This window comes from Bactrocera oleae, unplaced genomic scaffold (genome assembly GCF_042242935.1).
Source record: "Bactrocera oleae isolate idBacOlea1 unplaced genomic scaffold, idBacOlea1 ctg00000010.1, whole genome shotgun sequence".
Lineage (NCBI taxonomy): Eukaryota > Metazoa > Arthropoda > Insecta > Diptera > Tephritidae > Bactrocera > Bactrocera oleae.
Genome location: NW_027212753.1, coordinates 672,501 through 695,000, shown reverse-complemented (window position 1 = coordinate 695,000; position 22,500 = coordinate 672,501). Strand labels below are relative to the sequence as shown.

At 40.8% G+C, this 22,500-nt stretch overlaps 1 protein-coding gene, 2 non-coding genes and 1 pseudogene across 3 annotated transcripts in view; all 4 read right to left on the bottom strand.

The window, feature by feature from the left end:
• LOC138858515 (protein qua-1-like) overlaps positions 1-10,874 on the bottom strand; it is a 25,772-nt gene extending 14,898 nt beyond the window's left edge. The window contains exons 1-2 of the mRNA XM_070112816.1: positions 10,560-10,874; positions 4,593-5,096 (exon numbers count right to left, since the gene is read on the bottom strand). Coding sequence (XP_069968917.1) covers positions 4,593-5,096; positions 10,560-10,874 — 819 coding nt within the window. The remainder of the gene's footprint in view (positions 1-4,592; positions 5,097-10,559) is intronic.
• Positions 10,875-11,720: 846 nt separating this feature from the next.
• LOC138858577 (large subunit ribosomal RNA) lies at positions 11,721-14,493 on the bottom strand (annotated as a pseudogene).
• Positions 14,494-14,995: 502 nt separating this feature from the next.
• On the bottom strand, positions 14,996-15,174 carry LOC138858611 (5.8S ribosomal RNA). Its single transcript, XR_011397663.1, has one exon. It is a non-coding gene; the product is annotated as a 5.8S ribosomal RNA (ribosomal RNA).
• Positions 15,175-15,798: 624 nt separating this feature from the next.
• LOC138858545 (small subunit ribosomal RNA) lies at positions 15,799-17,788 on the bottom strand. Its single transcript, XR_011397633.1, has one exon. It is a non-coding gene; the product is annotated as a small subunit ribosomal RNA (ribosomal RNA).
• Between the last annotated feature and the right edge of the window lie 4,712 nt (positions 17,789-22,500).

Sequence of the window (22,500 nt, the reverse complement as noted above, 5' to 3'; positions counted from 1 at the left end):
CGTCCGGTGTGTTTAACGTGAGTACCTGCCGTCGACGGCCTTATCTCACGGCGCTCAAAAGCACAGCGTATCAATACAATGCGTTGATCAGCGCCCCGAAAATGCTAGGCATATTTCAGTACCGATTGGTAGTGTGGAATGGACACACTACACACCTTGGTAAGGTTCGAGGCCTATCTAAAACCTCTGCCGTACTTTGGGTCCGGCACCCGGTTGCAATGCAACTCCACATTGAACTGACAAAACGTCAGTTCTTCCCGCATTTGGGTATAAACCACAACCACCACGATACTCCCCGAAGGGCCAGTCCGCACGAGCAGGTTGGAGCGAACTCCAAGGGCCCCTGCTCCCCGTGGTACCAGAATTAAGTCTCCGGTCAGACCTCGTAGCCGAAGCTACTACCAGTTGAGCCTCCATACAGCTCTGGACTGGTAACCAAGGGTTGAACCCCATACGCACATTACACTCACACACCTTTCACACAAGAAGCTAACCCTAACTCACAGTTAAACGCCTCCGCCGCCTAAACAATTCACGCGCAAACGACCCTAACTGTTCGGCATTCCGACTAGTGGAGATCACACCGCTAACATCTAACCGTCCATCAGTCCAGCTAATCCCCATACCCCCTAGATCCCTAATGTCCGAGTACATCGGGCACTCCGCGATCAAGTGAGCCCAGTCTTCACATCGCGCCCCACATAAACACCCCGACCTATCAGAAAGGTGCCTCTGATGCAAAAATGCATTCAGAGGCCCATGCCCCGTTAACAAAAAACCCAGACTCAGACAAAATCTGAAGTCTGGGTTACCCTCAACGAACCTAACATCCCGGATGTACTCATAAGTCACCCGACCGTTAGGACTATTGTCCCAACGGTCTTGCCACCTACTCCTAACCCTATCATCTAGAAGCCTCTTGCTCCCTAGATACCCCTCCCTCTCCACATCATCATCGGAAATCCAGTCATTCCGCAGCAATGACACACTCAAGCCCCTTCTTAACCTGAAAGCAACAGCACGCTGTATGACAATCAGGTCAAGAGGGGGTGCACCTAGTAAAACCTGCATCGCATCCGTTGAAACGGTGCGACATACAGGCAAACATGCAAGCATCATGCAACGTTGCACCGAGAGGAGTTTTCGGCGACCAGAGACCGTCATCGCTGTTTCCCACCATATTGCGGCTCCATAAGTGGCACAAGCCACAAATAGACCACGGTATATGGTGCGAACAGCACGGCGTCCAAGGCCCCAATCGCTCCTCAAGATGCGTCGCACTTTGCCTACGACCGCCTGCAGTCGCTCCTTCAAATTCGCCAAGTGTGGAGTAAAACACATTCTTTCACTCATGGTCAGCCCCAGGTATTTGACTTGCGTCACATACCTGATGCTGACCCCATTCACACGGACAATCGGTGGACGAACCGGAGACAATCTGCCCTTAAGCAGCATTGTCACCGTTTTGTCCATCGATATGTCAACCCCCACACCTAAACCCCAACTATTTACAATTTCTAAAAATTGTCCTCCCGCCCGCTCTAACTCAAATCGCGATCGACCTTCAACCAGAAGGAGAAGGTCGTCCGCATACGCACAACATTTACAGAGGGGTTCGAGCTGTCCAAGCAGAGAGTCCATCATGAGGTTCCAAATATATGGACCGCAGATGGATCCCTGCGGGCAGCCACGAACCACTCCGATCTCCACACTCCCATTCATTCCGACTAGAGAGGCTTTTCTGTCCGAAAAGTAACTCCGCCAAAGAGTAATTTCCGGACAGCCAAGCTCCTCCAGCCGTTGCAACACTCGATCCCAGCTTAGGTAATCAAATGCCCCCTTGAAGTCAACAAATATGCCAAGGACATATTTGTTGACATTCTCCCTAACAGCACCCTGAACGTAGAACCACGCATCCTCTACACTGCGTCCTTTCCTGAACCCATACTGTCTATCCGACCACATACCCCGCGTTAGCTCCTGAAGCCGTTCCACCATAACTCTTTCCAGCACTTTTCCAAGTACTGGAAGGAGACTGATGCCCCGATAAGAGCGAGGATCACTCCTGATCTTATCAGGGGACTTCAGGAGAGGTACAACCCTAGCAATTTTCCACTCGCGTGGAAAATAACCCTCCCACACGCACTTATTATAAATGGCCTCCAAGTATTCCGGAATGAACTTCCACAAGCTTTTGCACATCTCTCCGTTCAAACCATCAAAACCTGGGGACCGTTTAGACCTGACCAGGCCAAAGGCGTACCCCAACTCTCCATCGTCTAATGGAGGGACAGGTACCTCTTGTGCTTGAGGTACCTGAACCTCCGCCCTAGGAAAGAACGCTCCTAACAAAGCCCCCGCACACTCTCTCCACGTTGATAACATAGTGTCACCAACGCGAAGAGAGGTAACGTCCTCCCTCTTACGACCCCGGCAGATCCTATAGACCTGACCCCACGGGTCGTCCCTATTCTCACTCACGAAACTCCTCCACTCCTCTTCTTTAACTTTTACCAACATATCCTTATATTCCCTAGCAGCACAACTAAGTTCATGCCTAAGCTGGGACAGCCTGTCAGAATTGGACCGCCGAGCGCGTTGAAACTTTCGCCTCAATCGCCTGACAGTCCTCCTCTTCAAGGTTAACTCATGCGTCCACCACTTAATTTTCCTAACGATAAAACTTTCACACTTTCTAAGTACCCTATCATTAACCCCCCACACTACCTCATAAAGACGAGCAACCTGCTCATCAACCCCCAAATCCTCAAACGCTCTAAGCGGTATACCCAATACCGCTTCCCTGACAGATCGTCCATATTGGTTCCAGTCGATACCAGAGGTACGCCATCGCCGCAATGGACTCTCATACAGCGAGGGAGGGGATTTGGGAGTAACCATAATTTGGATCAAATTATGATCACTCAATCCCCACCCTCCCTTAACCTCCCATCTAGCTACGAACGCCCTATCTGCTGCCTGATTCATAAGCGTCACGTCAATGTCACTCACGCCCCCAGGCCCATCAAACGTGTACCATTCACTCGGCTCATTCACAATGTGGAGGTTTTTAGCCACCACCCATTCACTTAATGCCTCGCCTCGACTGTGGCTTTGATATCCAGACGAATGCCGGGATACCTTACTAAACCACATCGAAGACGAGGCATTCGCATCCAGCCCTAGGATAAATGGGCTACTACTCGCAAGTAGTAGTAGCTTATCCATGTAGCCCAGGTAGGGCTCTAGGGGCTCGCTAAATTTGCAGTACAAACTAGCTACAATCAGCCTACCGAACTCCCCCTCTATCGCGACACATACACCCAGTTGTGAGGAATCCACAACTACACAATCGTAGTTGGGATCACTCACAACAATTGCAGCATTAGCCCCAAGGTCCGTGAAGACCTTGAAACTACCAGGAAGACCCCGAACCACACCATTGGTGGCGTAGGGCTCCTGGAGTAAGGCAATGCCGCACCTCCCCTCAGCCATACACCCCCCCAATTCACACATTACGGCATACGCCCCCTGGCAGTTTAACTGTATAATCCCCCCCATCAGTGTCTGGCGAGGGCGCGCTCAACAATGCCACAGTATATCGGGCAGACAGCGGACATCATAAGATGCCCAGCTGGTCTACCCTTGAATGCGCAGTTGCGGCAATGGAGTGCATTGACGCAACTGGCAGCTCTGTGGCCTTCCTGACCGCACCTCCGGCAGACATCTGATTTGGCCCTACACACAGCCACTCTATGGTCGAAACTCATACACCGGAAGCAGCCAGCAACGGGGCTATCCGGTCGCACCCGGAAGGAGAACCACTTGATGTAGCACCTACCTGCCTCCAAGAGGGCGGACATCATTTTGTCCGTACCCTCAAGGACGACATTGGTGCTACCATCAGGGGCCACCTTCCAGGGACGACTGACCATCCTCACATCTGACCTCTGGGACGCCGGGCTAAAATCCTGAAGGTTCAGCCGGAGTAACTCTTCCATGAACTCATCATGGGAGATCTCCGTGTGAACCCCCTGGACTACAACCCGAGGACCCAACTTCCGGTTGACAGTCACGTCCAACCCCACCTCCCCGAATTTCGCGTTCATCGCAACTTTCTCCCTCTCTAAAACAGAGGGAGTGCGGATAACCGCCCCACCACCCTTAATTGGCCTAACCTCGTGGATCCTTACCCCCAGGGAAGGACCCACCTCCTTAACAACTTTTTTAATGACTTCCTCAGAGGAAGCTGCAGGCCCCTTACTCCTAACCACAACTGACCAGGTCTCAACAGGCTTCTGCGCCACCGGTGCAATCGCCTCCAGTACAGGTGCTGGGGGCGGAGGCATCGGTGCCGATGGAGCCGGCATTGACCTGCTCGGCGGCGAGGAGTGTCCTCCACAGCCTCCTCTAAGGGCGTCAACTTGACCACGAAGATGGGCATTCTCGGTTACTACCGTCATCAGAAGTGCCTCGTATTTCGAGGCAAGCTCCATCAGCCCCTTCGCGGTCCCTATAGCGAAATTTTCGGCCCCAAAAACTACTTCGCTTAGCTCCGCCGAAATTTTCTTAATAGCCGCGACATGGCTAACCGCACCACCCCCGACAACAACACCCCCCTTAAGAGCACCACGGTTGCTCGCGCCGCCCTTGCTCGCGCTCGTATTGCTCGCGCTCGTTTTGCTAGCGCCCGTTTTCTTCGCGCCCGTATCAACGCGCGCAACACCCACTTCGCCCTCGCCCGACTTTGCGGGGTGAACAGCCGCTTTTTCAGCGGTGTCACCGTTATCGCAACCGCTACCACTACCGCTCCCGCCCTCATCACCCCCCGTTTCTGCCGGCGACCCCAAACGCGCCTTCCGCCGTGGCGGGGACCTCACCGATGGCCTCACCGCCTCGTCTCCCGAAGTGTCCACCGTTACCACCGATGGACCGGACTCCTCACTCCCAGCGAGGGATTTAACCCTCCTCCTCCGTGGTGGAGGCATTCTTGCCTTCGGACGCCCTTTGGTAGGCTGATCCGCCGAACTTACCACTGACGCAGATGGCACTAGTTCAACAGATGCCGAAAACAGCCGCTCGCCAAGTACGTGCAACTGAACGCGCTGGAGAAAGTATCTCTAGCGCAGACCCGCTCTATAGCAGCGACGACCCAAGCGGACGATTAATGCGTTCTCGCTAGGGTACAGCCCACAACTCCAGCCAAAAGGCCTGGACAGAGGTCACTCAAATTGACCGCCGGACGGATCAATGTCCCCGTAACGGCCGCGAGTCGACCGATGTGGCGCTGGACCGAACCGATCCGTGGGTTAAACGCACACTGCTACGACCGTTTGTCTGCACACGGTACACTCACTTCGACACTGGACAGACGCTGGTACCTTTTGAGCAATCCTGCTCGAAACCTGCTGAAACTGGCCAACTGAACACCAGATGCCCAACACAACACTCCAAATAGGCGACTCTGCCGGCAAAGAATACCAACAATACGGCACTAAACTGGGGCTATGCAAAAAGTCCCCCACCAACAACAACGTGAACGACCACGTTGCGGTAGCACCTAAGGTACTGTACACAATATTAAAAAATATGTACTTACCGCTATTCCACCGAAAAATGCCCAAAAAACGCGCCAATTGTGCCCTTGCACGAAAAAACACACTCGCGGTCACGTACCCGAGCACTAACAACAAAACGCGAATACTCGCACAAAGCGAAATTCCGCAAGAAATTGTAGCAACAATTTCACACACTCGACAAGCAACGGTGCTTATGCTAACGCGTAAACAAATATCGCTCAAAAGAAAATACCGAAAAATCACCGAAAATTACTAATCACAACGATGCGCACGCACGTCTATTCGCGTCGGAATCCAAACAACGAATAGTAGATAGGGACAACGTCCGGTGTGTTTAACGTGAGTACCTGCCGTCGACGGCCTTATCTCACGGCGCTCAAAAGCACAGCGTATCAATACAATGCGTTGATCAGCGCCCCAAAAATGCAAGGCATTTTTCAGTACCGATTGGTAGTGTGGAATGGACACACTACACACCTTGGTAAGGTTCGAGGCCTATCTAAAACCTCTGCCGTACTTTGGGTCCGGCACCCGGTTGCAATGCAACTCCACATTGAACTGACAAAACGTCAGTTCTTCCCGCATTTGGGTATAAACCACAACCACCACGATACTCCCCGAAGGGCCAGTCCGCACGAGCAGGTTGGAGCGAACTCCAAGGGCCCCTGCTCCCCGTGGTACCAGAATTAAGTCTCCGGTCAGACCTCGTAGCCGAAGCTACTACCAGTTGAGCCTCCATACAGCTCTGGACTGGTAACCAAGGGTTGAACCCCATACGCACATTACACTCACACACCTTTCACACAAGAAGCTAACCCTAACTCACAGTTAAACGCCTCCGCCGCCTAAACAATTCACGCGCAAACGACCCTAACTGTTCGGCATTCCGACTAGTGGAGATCACACCGCTAACATCTAACCGTCCATCAGTCCAGCTAATCCCCATACCCCCTAGATCCCTAATGTCCGAGTACATCGGGCACTCCGCGATCAAGTGAACCCAGTCTTCACGACGCGCCCCACACAAACACCCCGACCTATCAGAAAGGTGCCTCTGATGCAAAAATGCATTCAGAGGCCCATGCCCCGTTAACAAAAAACCCAGACTCAGACAAAATCTGAAGTCTGGGTTACCCTCAACGAACCTAACATCCCGGATGTACTCATAAGTCACCCGACCGTTAGGACTATTGTCCCAACGGTCTTGCCACCTACTCCTAACCCTATCATCTAGAAGCCTCTTGCTCCCTAGAAATCCCTCCCTCTCCACATCATCATCGGAAATCCAATCATTCCGCAGCAATGACACACTCAAGCCCCTTCTTAACCTGAATGCAACAGCTCGCTGTACGACAATCAGGTCAAGAGGGGGTGCACCTAGTAAAACCTGCATCGCATCCGTTGAAACGGTGCGACATACAGGCAAACATGCAAGCATCATGCAACGTTGCACCGAGAGGAGTTTTCGGCGACCAGAGACCGTCATCGCTGATTCCCACCATATTGCGGCTCCATAAGTGGCACAAGCAACAAATAGACCACGGTATATGGTGCGAACAGCACGGCGTCCAAGGCCCCAATCGCTCCTCAAGATGCGTCGCACTTTGCCTACGACCGCCTGCAGTCGCTCCTTCAGAATCGCTAAGTGTGGAGTAAAGCACATTCTTTCACTCATGGTCAGCCCCAGGTATTTGACTTGCGTCACATACCTGATGCTGACCCCATTCACCTTGACAATCGGTGGACGAACCGGCGACAATCTGCCCTTAAGCAGCATTGTCACCGTTTTGTCCATCGATATGTCTACCCCCACACCTAAACCCCAACTATTTACAATTTCTAAAAATTGTCCTCCCGCCCGCTCTAACTCAAATCGCGATCGACCTTCAACCAGAAGGAGAAGGTCGTCCGCATACGCACAACATTTACAGAGGGGTTCGAGCTGTCCAAGCAGAGAGTCCATCATGAGGTTCCAAATATATGGACCGCAGATGGATCCCTGCGGGCAGCCACGAACCACTCCGATCTCCACACTCCCATTCATTCCGACTAGAGAGGCTTTTCTGTCCGAAAAGTAACTCCGCCAAAGAGTAATTTCCGGACAGCCAAGCTCCTCCAGCCGTTGCAACACTCGATCCCAGCTTAGGTAATCAAATGCCCCCTTGAAGTCAACAAATATGCCAAGGACATATTTGTTGACATTCTCCCTAACAGCACCCTGAACGTAGAACCACGCATCCTCTACACTGCGTCCTTTCCTGAACCCATACTGTCTATCCGACCACATACCCCGCGTTAGCTCCTGAAGCCGTTCCACCATAACTCTTTCCAGCACTTTTCCAAGTACTGGAAGGAGACTGATGCCCCGATAAGAGCGAGGATCACTCCTGATCTTATCAGGGGACTTCAGGAGAGGTACAACCCTAGCAATTTTCCACTCGCGTGGAAAATAACCCTCCCACACGCACTTATTATAAATGGCCTCCAAGTATTCCGGAATGAACTTCCACAAGCTTTTGCACATCTCTCCGTTCAAACCATCAAAACCTGGGGACCGTTTAGACCTGACCAGGCCAAAGGCGTACCCCAACTCTCCATCGTCTAATGGAGGGACAGGTACCTCTTGTGCTTGAGGTACCTGAACCTCCGCCCTAGGAAAGAACGCTCCTAACAAAGCCCCCGCACACTCTCTCCACGTTGATAACATAGTGTCACCAACGCGAAGAGAGGTAACGTCCTCCCTCTTACGACCCCGGCAGATCCTATAGACCTGACCCCACGGGTCGTCCCTATTCTCACTCACGAAACTCCTCCACTCCTCTTCTTTAACTTTTACCAACATATCCTTATATTCCCTAGCCGCACAACTAAGTTCATGCCTAAGCTGGGACAGCCTGTCAGAATTGGACCGCCGAGCGCGTTGAAACTTTCGCCTCAATCGCCTGACAGTCCTCCTCTTCAAGGTTAACTCATGCGTCCACCACTTAATTTTCCTAACGATAAAACTTTCACACTTTCTAAGTACCCTATCATTAACCCCCCACACTACCTCATAAAGACGAGCAACCTGCTCATCGACCCCCAAATCCTCAAACGCTATAAGCGGTATACCCAATACCGCTTCCCTGACAGATCGTCCATATTGGTTCCAGTCGATACCAGAGGTACGCCATCGCCGCAATGGACTCTCATACAGCGAGGGAGGGGATTTGGGAGTAACCATAATTTGGATCAAATTATGATCACTCAATCCCCACCCTCCCTTAACCTCCCATCTAGCTACGAACGCCCTATCTGCTGCCTGATTCATAAGCGTCACGTCAATGTCACTCACGCCCCCAGGCCCATCAAACGTGTACCATTTACTCGGCTCATTCACAATGTGGAGGTTTTTAGCCACCACCCATTCACTTAATGCCTCGCCTCGACTGTGGCTTTGATATCCAGACGAATGCCGGGATACCTTACTAAACCACATCGAAGACGAGGCATTCGCATCCAGCCCTAGGATAAATGGGCTACTACTCGCAAGTAGTAGTAGCTTATCCATGTAGCCCAGGTAGGGCTCTAGGGGCTCGCTAAATTTGCAGTACAAACTAGCTACAATCAGCCTACCGAACTCCCCCTCTATCGCGACACATACACCCAGTTGTGAGGAATCCACAACTACACAATCGTAGTTGGGATCACTCACAACAATTGCAGCATTAGCCCCAAGGTCCGTGAAGACCCTGAAACTACCAGGAAGACCCCGAACCACACCATTGGTGGCGTAGGGCTCCTGGAGTAAGGCAATGCCGCACCTCCCCTCAGCCATACACCCCCCCAATTCACACATTACGGCATACGCCCCCTGGCAGTTTAACTGTATAATTCCCCCCATCAGTGTCTGGCGAGGGCGCGCTCAACAATGCCACAGTATATCGGGCAGACAGCGGACATCATAAGATGCCCAGCTGGTCTACCCTTGAATGCGCAGTTGCGGCAATGGAGTGCATTGACGCAACTGGCAGCTCTGTGGCCTTCCTGACCGCACCTCCGGCAGACATCTGATTTGGCCCTACACACAGCCACTCTATGGTCGAAACTCATACACCGGAAGCAGCCAGCAACGGGGCTATCCGGTCGCACCCGGAAGGAGAACCACTTGATGTAGCACCTACCTGCCTCCAGGAGGGCGGACATCATTTTGTCCGTACCCTCAAGGACGACATTGGTGCTACCATCAGGGGCCACCTTCCAGGGGCGACTGACCATCCTTACGTCAGACCTCTGGGACGCCGGGCTGAAATCCTGAAGGTTCAGCCGGAGTAACTCTTCCATGAACTCATCATGGGAGATCTCCGTATGAACCCCCTGGACTACAACCCGAGGACCCAACTTCCGGTTGACAGTCACGTCCAACCCCACCTCCCCGAATTTCGCGTTTGTCGCAACTTTCTCCCTCTCTAAAACAGAGGGAGTGCGGATAACCGCCCCACCACCCTTAATTGGCCTAACCTCGTGGATCCTTACCCCCAGGGAAGGACCCACCTCCTTAACTACTTTTTTAATCACTTCCTCAGAGGAAGCTGCAGGCCCCTTACTCCTAACCACAACGGACCAGGTCTCAACAGGCTTCTGCGCCACCGGTGCAATCGCCTCCAGTACAGGTGCTGGGGGCGGAGGCATCGGTGCCGATGGAGCCGGCATTGACCTGCTCGGCGGCGAGGAGTGTCCCCCACAGCTTCCTCTAAGGGCGTCAACTTGACCGCGAAGATGGGCATTCTCGGCTACAACCGTCATCAGAAGTGCCTCGTACTTCGAGGCAAGCTCCATCAGCCCCTTCACGGTCCCTATAGCGAAATTTTCGGCCCCAAAAACTACTTCGCTAAGCTCCGCCGAAATTTTCTTAATAGCCGCGACATGGCTAACCGCACCACCCCCGACAACAACACCCCCCTTAAGAGCTCCACGGTTGCTCGCGCCGCTCTTGCTCACGCTCATTTTGCTAGCGCCCTTTTTCTTCGCGCCCGTATCAACGCACGCAACACCCACTTCGCCCTCGCCCGACTTTGCGGGGTGAACAGCCGCTTTTTCAGCGGTGTCACCGTTACCGCAACCGCTACCACTACCGCTCCCACCCTCATCACCCCCCGTTTCTTCCGGCGACCCCACACGCGCCTTCCGCCGTGGCGGGGACCTTACCGATGGCCCCACCATCTCGTCTCCCGAAGTGTCGACCGTAATGGTTGATGGCCCCGACTCTTCGCTCCCAGCGAGGGACTTAACCCTCCTCCTCCGTGGTGGAGGCATCTCTACCTTCGGACTTCGCCTTTCGGTAGGCTGATCCGCCAAGCGTACCACTGACGCAGATGGGACTCGTTCAGACAAGACCCCGAAACAGCCGCTCGCCACGTACGTGCGACTGAACGCGCTGAAAAAAGTGTCGCAAGCGCAGACCCGCTCTGTAGCAGCGACGACCCAAGCGGACGATTAAGGCGTTCTCGCAAGGGTACAGCCCACAACTCCAACCAAATGGTCTGGACAAGGTCACTCAAATGACCGCCGGACGGAACAAGTCCCCGTAACGGTTGCGAGTCGACCGATGTGGCGCTGAACCGAATCGATCCGTGGGCTAAACGCACACTACTACGACCGTTTGTCTGCACAGGATTCACTGTCTCCAACACTGGGACAGCCGCCGGTACCTATTGAGCAATCCTGCTCAGGACTTGCTGACACTGACCAACTGAACGCCAGATGCCCAACACAGCACTCCAAACAAGCAGTCCAGCCGGCAAACAATGCCAACAACACAGCACTAAACTGGAACTGTACGGAGAGTCCCACAACAATAACAACCACGTTGCGGTAGTACCTAAAGGTACAGTACACAATATTAAAAAATATGTACTTACCGCTACTTAATATGCCCACGCCAAAAATTTCCTAAAAACGCGCAATTCGTGCCCTAGCACGAAAAACCACACACGCGGTCCCGTAACCGAGCAAAAACAATTTCCAGCGAATACCCGCACAAAACGAAATTCCACGGAAATCGCAACAACAATTTTCACACCCGCCAAGCAACGGTGCCAACTCACTCGCGTAAACAAATACCGCACAAAAGAAAATCGAAAAAATCACTAATTAATCGCAACGATGCGCACGCACGTCTATTCGCGTCGGAATCCAAACAACGAATCAGTAGATAGGGACAGAGGGAATCTCGTTAATCCATTCATGCGCGTCACTAATTAGATGACGAGGCATTTGGCTACCTTAAGAGAGTCATAGTTACTCCCGCCGTTTACCCGCGCTTACTTGAATTTCTTCACTTTGACATTCAGAGCACTGGGCAGAAATCACATTGTGTCAACACCCGTTAGGGCCATCACAATGCTTTGTTTTAATTAGACAGTCGGATTCCCCAAGTCCGTGCCAGTTCTGAATTGATTGTTAATTGATAATCGTTATAATTTAAAAAGTATCTATACAATAATAAATCCTTTAGAAATTTTAGCAAGAAAGTTCCACAATTGGCTACGTAACTACTATCCGGGGAACAAGAATCGAAATTCTCTATTTACCCAGAACGAGTACATAAACCATGGTATTGCTTCCCAATCAAGCCCGACTATCTCAATCTTCAGAGCCAATCCTTATCCCGAAGTTACGGATCTAATTTGCCGACTTCCCTTACCTACATTATTCTATCGACTAGAGACTCTTCACCTTGGAGACCAGCTGCGGATATTGGTACGGCCTGTTGAGAAGTTTGCGTAACCCCACCATAAATTTTCAAGGTCCGAGGAGAAAATATCGACACAACAGTAAATGTCATGCTCTTCTAGTCCATCTACCATATCTCTCTTCGAAAGACTTCCATGGTAGTACGACTATAAAACAGAAAAGAAAACTCTTCCGATACCTCTCGACGGCTTCTTTATGGTCGTTCCTGTTGCCAGGATGAGCACAAGGCCCATTTTTAATAACAAACGGATACTCAACAGGTTACGGAATTGGAACCGTATTCCCTTTCGTTCAAAATTATTCAAGTGTTTAATTACTATGGAATAAAAATTCATTCATTTCATTTCATTAAAACTTGAAAATTTTCGGCTTTCGCCTTGAACTTAGGACCGACTAACTCGTGATCAACCACTGTTCACACGAAACCCTTCTCCACTTCAGTCCTCCAAGGTCTCATTCGATTATTTGCTACTACCACCAAGATCTGTACCAATAGCGGCTCCATGCAGGCTTACGCCAAACACTTCTAAGCACACCATTGTACCCTCCTACTCACTAAAGTTTCAAAATTTATAATCCAACCGAAATTGTATTATAAATCATGTACTTTAGCGGTAATGTATAGGTATACAACTTAAGCGCCATCCATTTTAAGGGCTAGTTGCTTCGGCAGGTGAGTTGTTACACACTCCTTAGCGGATTACGACTTCCATGTCCACCGTCCTGCTGTTTTAAGCAACCAACGCCTTTCATGGTATCTGCATGAGTTGTTAATTTAGGCACCGTAACATTACGTTTGGTTCATCCCACAGCGCCAGTTCTGCTTACCAAAAGTGGCCCACTGGGCACATTATATCATAACCTCAACCTTCATATCAAGAAAGGTGAGGTTCTTACCCATTTAAAGTTTGAGAATAGGTTAAGGTCGTTTCGACCCTAAGGCCTCTAATCATTCGCTTTACCAGATAAGATTATTTTACATAATTTTTAAATGCACCAGCTATCCTGAGGGAAACTTCGGAGGGAACCAGCTACTAGATGGTTCGATTGGTCTTTCGCCCCTATACTCAATTCTGACAATCGATTTGCACGTCAGAACTGTTCCGGTCTTCCATCAGGGTTTCCCCTGACTTCAACCTGATCAAGTATAGTTCACCATCTTTCGGGTCACAGCATATATGCTCAAGGTACGCTCCAGTTAGAGGTATAAATAATAATAAATTATCATTATACATAACTATATGGAACGCCCCGGGATTGAATTAATAATGTAATACATTAAAAATTAATCCCATTATTAATACAGTTAAGTTAATTTCGCCATTAGGTTTAATATAACCCAATGACTTGCACATATGTTAGACTCCTTGGTCCGTGTTTCAAGACGGGTCCCGAAGGTATCCTGAATCTTTCGCATTGTTAATCATATAAATGCATACAATTAATATTAAAATCAATGATAATAATATTATTGTAAAATTCAAAAGAATTTTAGCATTATATATAATAAAATCTATCAACACTTTATCAAATCATCAGTAATTATTCTATGTTAATAAGCTAAAAGCAAATTAATTTGAATAAACTTAAAAACCAATGATCTTTTGATAAATATTTTATTATGTTAATAGATTACAATGTCCTTATATGAAAAAAATGCACACTATTACTATAATATTTAAAATTAAATACTACAGTTATAATGATGAATTTTTCATAATGGATATTCAGGTTCATCGGGCTTAACCTCTAAGCAGTTTCACGTACTATTTAACTCTCTATTCAGAGTTCTTTTCAACTTTCCCTCACGGTACTTGTTTACTATCGGTCTCATGGTTATATTTAGTTTTAGATGGAGTTTACCACCCACTTAGTGCTGCACTATCAAGCAACACGACTCTTTGGAAATATCTTTCTAGTAATCATTAACGTTATACGGGCCTGGCACCCTCTATGAGTAAATGGCCTCATTTAAGAAGGACTTAAATCGTTAATTTCTCATACTAGATATTAAGATATTCCATACACTGCATCTCACATTTGCCATATAGACAAAGTGACTTAGTGCTGAACTATTTTCTTTTCGCTCGCCGCTACTAAGAAAATCCTTGTTAGTTTCTTTTCCTCCCCTCATTAATATGCTTAAATTCAGGGGGTAGTCCCATATGAGTTGAGGTTGTATAAAATATATTTTAGATTGATTTGTTTATTTTTATTTAATTTTTTTGCTATTTGCTATTTTAAAGAAATATATTTTTATATCTTGATTACTCAATATTATTCAATCTTTTCATCCCTTTTTAAAATTCATAATATAATAATTAATAAAATTAACAACATTATTCCTCCACATATCATATATTTTTTTTTATTATAAATTTTTCTCAATACAATAGAGTGAATTAATTCTAGAATAAAAATTTATTTTATGCTAGACATTCCTCTTATGTATTATTTAATATAATTTAAATAATGTTGAAAATTTTTTCTTTTATGGGAATACTAAGATTCTCATTTATCATAAATTTTCGTTCAAATATGAGGTATTCAAGAATATATTTTCTATATTTCTTTTTATGCTATTAATATTATGGATTGAAAAATACAATCCAATAATATGCCATATGCTTAAATTCTATTAATTGACTAAAAGAATAAGCAACTAATTTAGCATAGTCTTACAACCCTCAACCATATGTAGTCCAAGCAGCACTTTAAAATTAATTAAAGTACATAACAGCATGGACCGCAATATGCGTTCAAAATGTCGATGTTCATGTGTCCTGCAGTTCACACGATGACGCACAGTTTGCTGCGTTCTTCATCGACCCATGAGCCGAGTGATCCACCGCTTAGAGTGATAATTTTTTTGTATTTTTTTAATTCAAAGTCAAAGAATTTTAATTTATTGAAAGTATTAATAATTAATCAATAATAAATTTTTAATACATAAGTTTAAAACATCTTTCAATAAATTGTAATTTTAAACCCAAACATTTGCAGCTGCGCATGTCTTAGGTCAACAAAAACAGTAATACCTTTTATATATTATTTTCTTCTCTATTTGTGCGTTTTCTTTTTTTAAATTTTTCAACATGTTTTTAATCACAAATAGAAAATACCATAAAAAAAAGGTATTACACACGTTAATGTGAACAAGTTAACTTATCATTTATAATATTTTATATAAATATCACAATTAAATATTATTTTCTATATAAATAATAAGTACAGCTATATGTTTAAAGGTTTTTTTATTGCGTTCAAATACAATGTATGCGAAGTTCACAATATAATATATATTGTCATAATGCATTACAAGGAGTTAAAAAAAAAAAAAAAACAGAAAAACATTCAAAACATTGTATAATTCAAAACATTTTGAATGAAAAGAACAAAAAGAAAACTTTTTTTTCTTTTTTATTCTTTTTTTTTATTTTGTTTTTATATAATTATTTTTTTTTCTTTTCGGATAGGAACACAATAATGATCCTTCCGCAGGTTCACCTACGGAAACCTTGTTACGACTTTTACTTCCTCTAAATAATCAAGTTCGGTCAACTTTTGCGAAACAACCGTGAAACACAAGGCGTCACAGTGATCACGTCCGGAGACCTCACTAAATAATTCAATCGGTAGTAGCGACGGGCGGTGTGTACAAAGGGCAGGGACGTAATCAATGCGAGTTAATGACTCACACTTACTGGGAATTCCAAGTTCATGTGAACAGTTTCAGTTCACAATCCCAAGCATGAAAGTGGTTCAGCGGTTTACCCGGACCTCTCGGTCTAGGAAATACACGTTGATACTTTCATTGTAGCGCGCGTGCAGCCCAGGACATCTAAGGGCATCACAGACCTGTTATTGCTCAATCTCGTTACTGCTAGACGCAATTTGTCCATTTAAGAAGCTAGTGTCCTTATAATGGGACAAACCAACAGGTACGACTCCACTTATATAAACACATTCAAACACTTGTACATTCAAGATGAACGCATGAATGAAGGCTATATAAGCTTCAACACCATAATCCTGAAAGCATCTATTTAATATATTTGAGTCTCTTTCGTTATCGGAATTAACCAGACAAATCACTCCACGAACTAAGAACGGCCATGCACCACCACCCATAGATTCGAGAAAGAGCTATCAATCTGTCTTACACGCTTATGTTCGGACCTGGTAAGTTTTCCCGTGTTGAGTCAAATTAAGCCGCAGGCTCCACTCCTGGTGGTGCCCTTCCGTCAATTCCTTTAAGTTTCAGCTTTGCAACCATACTACCCCCGGAGCCCAAAAGCTTTGGTTTCCCGGGAAGCGACTGAGAGAGCCATAGTAGTAGCTACACCCAATTGCTAGCTGGCATCGTTTATGGTTAGAACTAGGGCGGTATCTGATCGCCTTCGAACCTCTAACTTTCGTTCTTGATTAATGAAAACATCTTTGGCAAATGCTTTCGCTTAAGTTAGTCTTACGACGGTCCAAGAATTTCACCTCTCGCGTCGTAATACTAATGCCCCCAAACTGCTTCTATTAATCATTACCTCTTGATCTAAAAACCAATGAAAGTAGAACAGAGGTCTTATTTCATTATTCCATGCACAAAATATTCAGGCATTTGGAGCCTGCTTTAAGCACTCTAATTTGTTCAAAGTAATTGTACCGGCCCACAACAACACTCGATGAAGAGCACTGAAGCAGGTTTAAATAGGAGGAATATATAAAAAATACATTGTATTAATTATATATAAGAACTCCACCGGTAATACGCTTACATACATAAGGTAATGTACATACCACAATTATAGTTGTACTACCCGTATGAAGCACAAATTCAACTACGAACGTTTTAACCGCAACAACTTTAATATACGCTATTGGAGCTGGAATTACCGCGGCTGCTGGCACCAGACTTGCCCTCCAATAGGTCCTTGTTAAAGGATTTAAAGTGTACTCATTCCAATTACAGGGCCTCGGATATGAGTCCTGTATTGTTATTTTTCGTCACTACCTCCCCGAACTGGGAGTGGGTAATTTACGCGCCTGCTGCCTTCCTTAGATGTGGTAGCCGTTTCTCAGGCTCCCTCTCCGGAATCGAACCCTGATTCCCCGTTACCCGTTGCAACCATGGTAGTCCTAGATACTACCATCAAAAGTTGATAGGGCAGACATTTGAAAGATCTGTCGTCGGTACGAGACCATACGATCTGCAAGTTATCTAGAGTTCAACCAATATAACGATCGAATAATCGCTTGGTTTTAGCCTAATAAAAGCACACGTTCCAAAAGGTCCGTGTTTATTTTGCATGTATTAGCTCTAGAATTACCACAGTTATCCAAGTAACTGTTAACGATCTATGGAACCATAACTGATATAATGAGCCTTTTGCGGTTTCACTTTTAATTTGTTTGTACTTAGACATGCATGGCTTAATCTTTGAGACAAGCATATAACTACTGGCAGGATCAACCAGAATAATATATATTTCTTTTTTATATAATATTTTTTATATTATATAAAAGTTTAAAATGATATTTTCTTATTTGAAAATTATACACAAATACACAAAACATAAAAACATTTACAATATACACAACAATTTTTCTATGTTTCTTTCTTTATTATATTTTTTTTCATTATATTTCATTTCTATTGTGTGATTTTGTAATGGATTTTTTTAATTTTTGTTTTGGTATCGTGAAAAGAATTTTCGTTCTCTATACATATTATTATTTAATTATTATGTAAGAACGATATTTCTTCTTATATTGGCAAAATTTTCAAATAATATCATTCTATACATTTTACTTTATTTCAATGCATATAGTAATATATATACCTTTTTTTAAGAGTATATACATTTTTTTCTTGATTTGAAATTAATAATTTCAAATTCTATTATATTTATTTCAATAATAAATATATGATAAAAAGTATTTTCGGGTGCAACACATTAATATTTTATTTTATTTAAAAACCATCCTTTTACACATATATTTTATGAGTAAATATTAGAATAGCTCACAAATAAAACTAAAATATTGTTTAATATTTATTTCTACAATATGTTAGTATAGAATAATAGATTTTTTATGTTTTTGTATAAAACAAAATCTATTTCTATTTAAACTAACTGTAGGAAACCAGGAATAAAAAACGCTCATTATATACAATATGTTAGTACAGAATATAGAGTTTTGTATAAAACAAAATCTATTTCTATTTAAACTAACTGTATAAAAACCAGGAATAAAAAACGCTCATTATATACAATATGTTAGTACAGAATATAGAGTTTTGTATAAAACAAAATCTATTTCTATTTAAACTAACTGTATAAAAACCAGGAATAAAAAACGCTCATTATATACAATATGTTAGTACAGAATATAGAGTTTTGTATAAAACAAAATCTATTTCTATTTAAACTAACTGTATAAAAACCAGGAATAAAAAGGCACACAAAATCAACTTTCATTTTCATATTTACTTAAAAATACATATAAAGTAAAAAATATTTCCATATAAATACTAAGTAAATAAAGTCATACAAGTATGAAAATTTTCATACAAGTACTAAATACATAAATCATATAAGTATAGTAATATTCATACTTATAAGTATTTAAAAACAATTTCTTACTAATAAACTAACATAAGGAATTCAAATATATAAAAGTATAATACATTTCCTAGCAGTAAAAAATTTTCATATAAGTACTAAATGTATAAAGTCTATGAAGTAATAAATTTTCATATAAGTACTATTTCAGTATATGTCAATTTGAGCAGATTTGTGCAAATTTGTTATAAATGTTCTCTCCCATGTTGACGTTACCAACCCGAAAATATATGGAAAAATTCTTTTAACCTATTTAAAATTTAAAAACTCATATATACGTGGGTAATTTATATCATTTTCAAATATCGTCATGGTCATAATACAACTAATAACATCAAAAGTATTTTTACAATCGATTTTTTTTTTAAATTTTTAACTTGTATGACTTCATATTTAATACTTATATGAAAATTTATTACTTCATAGACTTTATACATTTAATACTTATATGAAAATTTATTACTTCATAGACTTTATACATTTAATACTTATATGAAAATTCATTACTTCATAGACTTTATATTTTTTATACTTATATAAAAATTTATTACTTCATAGACTTTATATTTTACTTCATAGACTTTATACATTTAATACTCATATGAAAATTTATTACTTCATAGACTTTATATATTTACTACTTATATGAAAATTTATTACTTCATAGACTTTATACAATTAATACTTATATGAAAATTTATTACTTCATAGACTTTATACAATTAATACTTATATGAAAATTTATTACTTCATAGACTTTATACAATTAATACTTATATGAAAATTTATTACTTCATAGACTTTATACAATTAATACTTATATGAAAATTTATTACTTCATAGACTTTATACATTTAATACTTATATGAAAATTCATTACTTCATAGACTTTATATTTTTTATACTTATATAAAAATTTATTACTTCATAGACTTTATATTTTACTTCATAGACTTTATACATTTAATACTTATATGAAAATTTATTACTTCATAGATTTTATATATTTACTACTTATATGAAAATTTATTACTTCATAGACTTTATACAATTAATACTTATATGAAAATTTATTACTTCATAGACTTTATACAATTAATACTTATATGAAAATTTATTACTTCATAGACTTTATACAATTAATACTTATATGAAAATTTATTACTTCATAGACTTTATACATTTAATACTTATATGAAAATTCATTACTTCATAGACTTTATATTTTTTATACTTATATAAAAATTTATTACTTCATAGACTTTATATTTTACTTCATAGACTTTATACATTTAATACTTATATGAAAATTTATTACTTCATAGACTTTATATATTTACTACTTATATGAAAATTTATTACTTCATAGACTTTATACATTTAGTACTTATATGAAAATTTATTACTTCATAGACTTTATACAATTAATACTTATATGAAAATTTATTACTTCATAGACTTTATACAATTAATACTTATATGAAAATTTATTACTTCATAGACTTTATACAATTAATACTTATATGAAAATTTATTACTTCATAGACTTTATATATTTACTACTTATATGAAAATTTATTACTTCATAGACTTTATACATTTAGTACTTATATGAAAATTTATTACTTCATAGACTTTATACAATTAATACTTATATGAAAATTTATTACTTCATAGACTTTATACAATTAATACTTATATGAAAATTTATTACTTCATAGACTTTATACAATTAATACTTATATGAAAATTTATTACTTCATAGACTTTATACATTTAATACTTATATGAAAATTTATTACTTCATAGACTTTATACAATTAATACTTATATGAAAATTCATTACTTCATAGACTTTATATTTTTTATACTTATATAAAAATTTATTACTTCATAGACTTTATATTTTACTTCATAGACTTTATACATTTAATACTTATATGAAAATTTATTACTTCATAGACTTTATATATTTACTACTTATATGAAAATTTATTACTTCATAGATTTTATACATTTAGTACTTATATGAAAATTTATTACTTCATAGACTTTATACAATTAATATTTATATGAAAATTTATTACTTCATAGACTTTATACAATTAATACTTATATGAAAATTTATTACTTCATAGACTTTATACAATTAATACTTATATGAAAATTTATTACTTCATAGACTTTATACAATTAATACTTATATGAAAATTTATTACTTCATAGACTTTATATATTTACTACTTATATGAAAATTTATTACTTCATAGACTTTATACATTTAGTACTTATATGAAAATTTATTACTTCATAGACTTTATGCAATTAATACTTATATGAAAATTTATTACTTCATAGACTTTATACATTTAGTACTTATATGAAAATTTATTACTTCATAGACTTTATACAATTAATACTTATATGAAAATTTATTACTTCATAGACTTTATACAATTAATACTTATATGAAAATTTATTACTTCATAGACTTTATACAATTAATACTTATATGAAAATTTATTACTTCATAGACTTTATACAATTAATACTTATATGAAAATTTATTACTTCATAGACTTTATATATTTACTACTTATATGAAAATTTATTACTTCATAGACTTTATATTTTACTTCATAGACTTTATACATTTAATACTCATATGAAAATTTATTACTTCATAGACTTTATACAATTAATACTTATATGAAAATTCATTACTTCATAGACTTTATATTTTTTATACTTATATAAAAATTTATTACTTCATAGACTTTATATTTTACTTCATAGACTTTATACATTTAATACTTATATGAAAATTTATTACTTCATAGACTTTATACAATTAATACTTATATGAAAATTTATTACTTCATAGACTTTATACAATTAATACTTATATGAAAATTTATTACTTCATAGACTTTATATATTTACTACTTATATGAAAATTTATTACTTCATAGACTTTATACATTTAGTACTTATATGAAAATTTATTACTTCATAGACTTTATGCAATTAATACTTATATGAAAATTTATTACTTCATAGACTTTATATATTTACTACTTATATGAAAATTTATTACTTCATAGACTTTATACATTTAGTACTTATATGAAAATTTATTACTTCATAGACTTTATACAATTAATACTTATATGAAAATTTATTACTTCATAGACTTTATACAATTAATACTTATATGAAAATTTATTACTTCATAGACTTTATACAATTAATACTTATATGAAAATTTATTACTTCATAGACTTTATATATTTACTACTTATATGAAAATTTATTACTTCATAGACTTTATACATTTAATACTTATATGAAAATTCACTACTTCATAGACTTTATGCAATTAATACTTATATGAAAATTTATTACTTCATAGACTTTATATATTTACTACTTATATGAAAATTTATTACTTCATAGACTTTATACATTTAGTACTTATATGAAAATTTATTACTTCATAGACTTTATACAATTAATACTTATATGAAAATTTATTACTTCATAGACTTTATACAATTAATACTTAT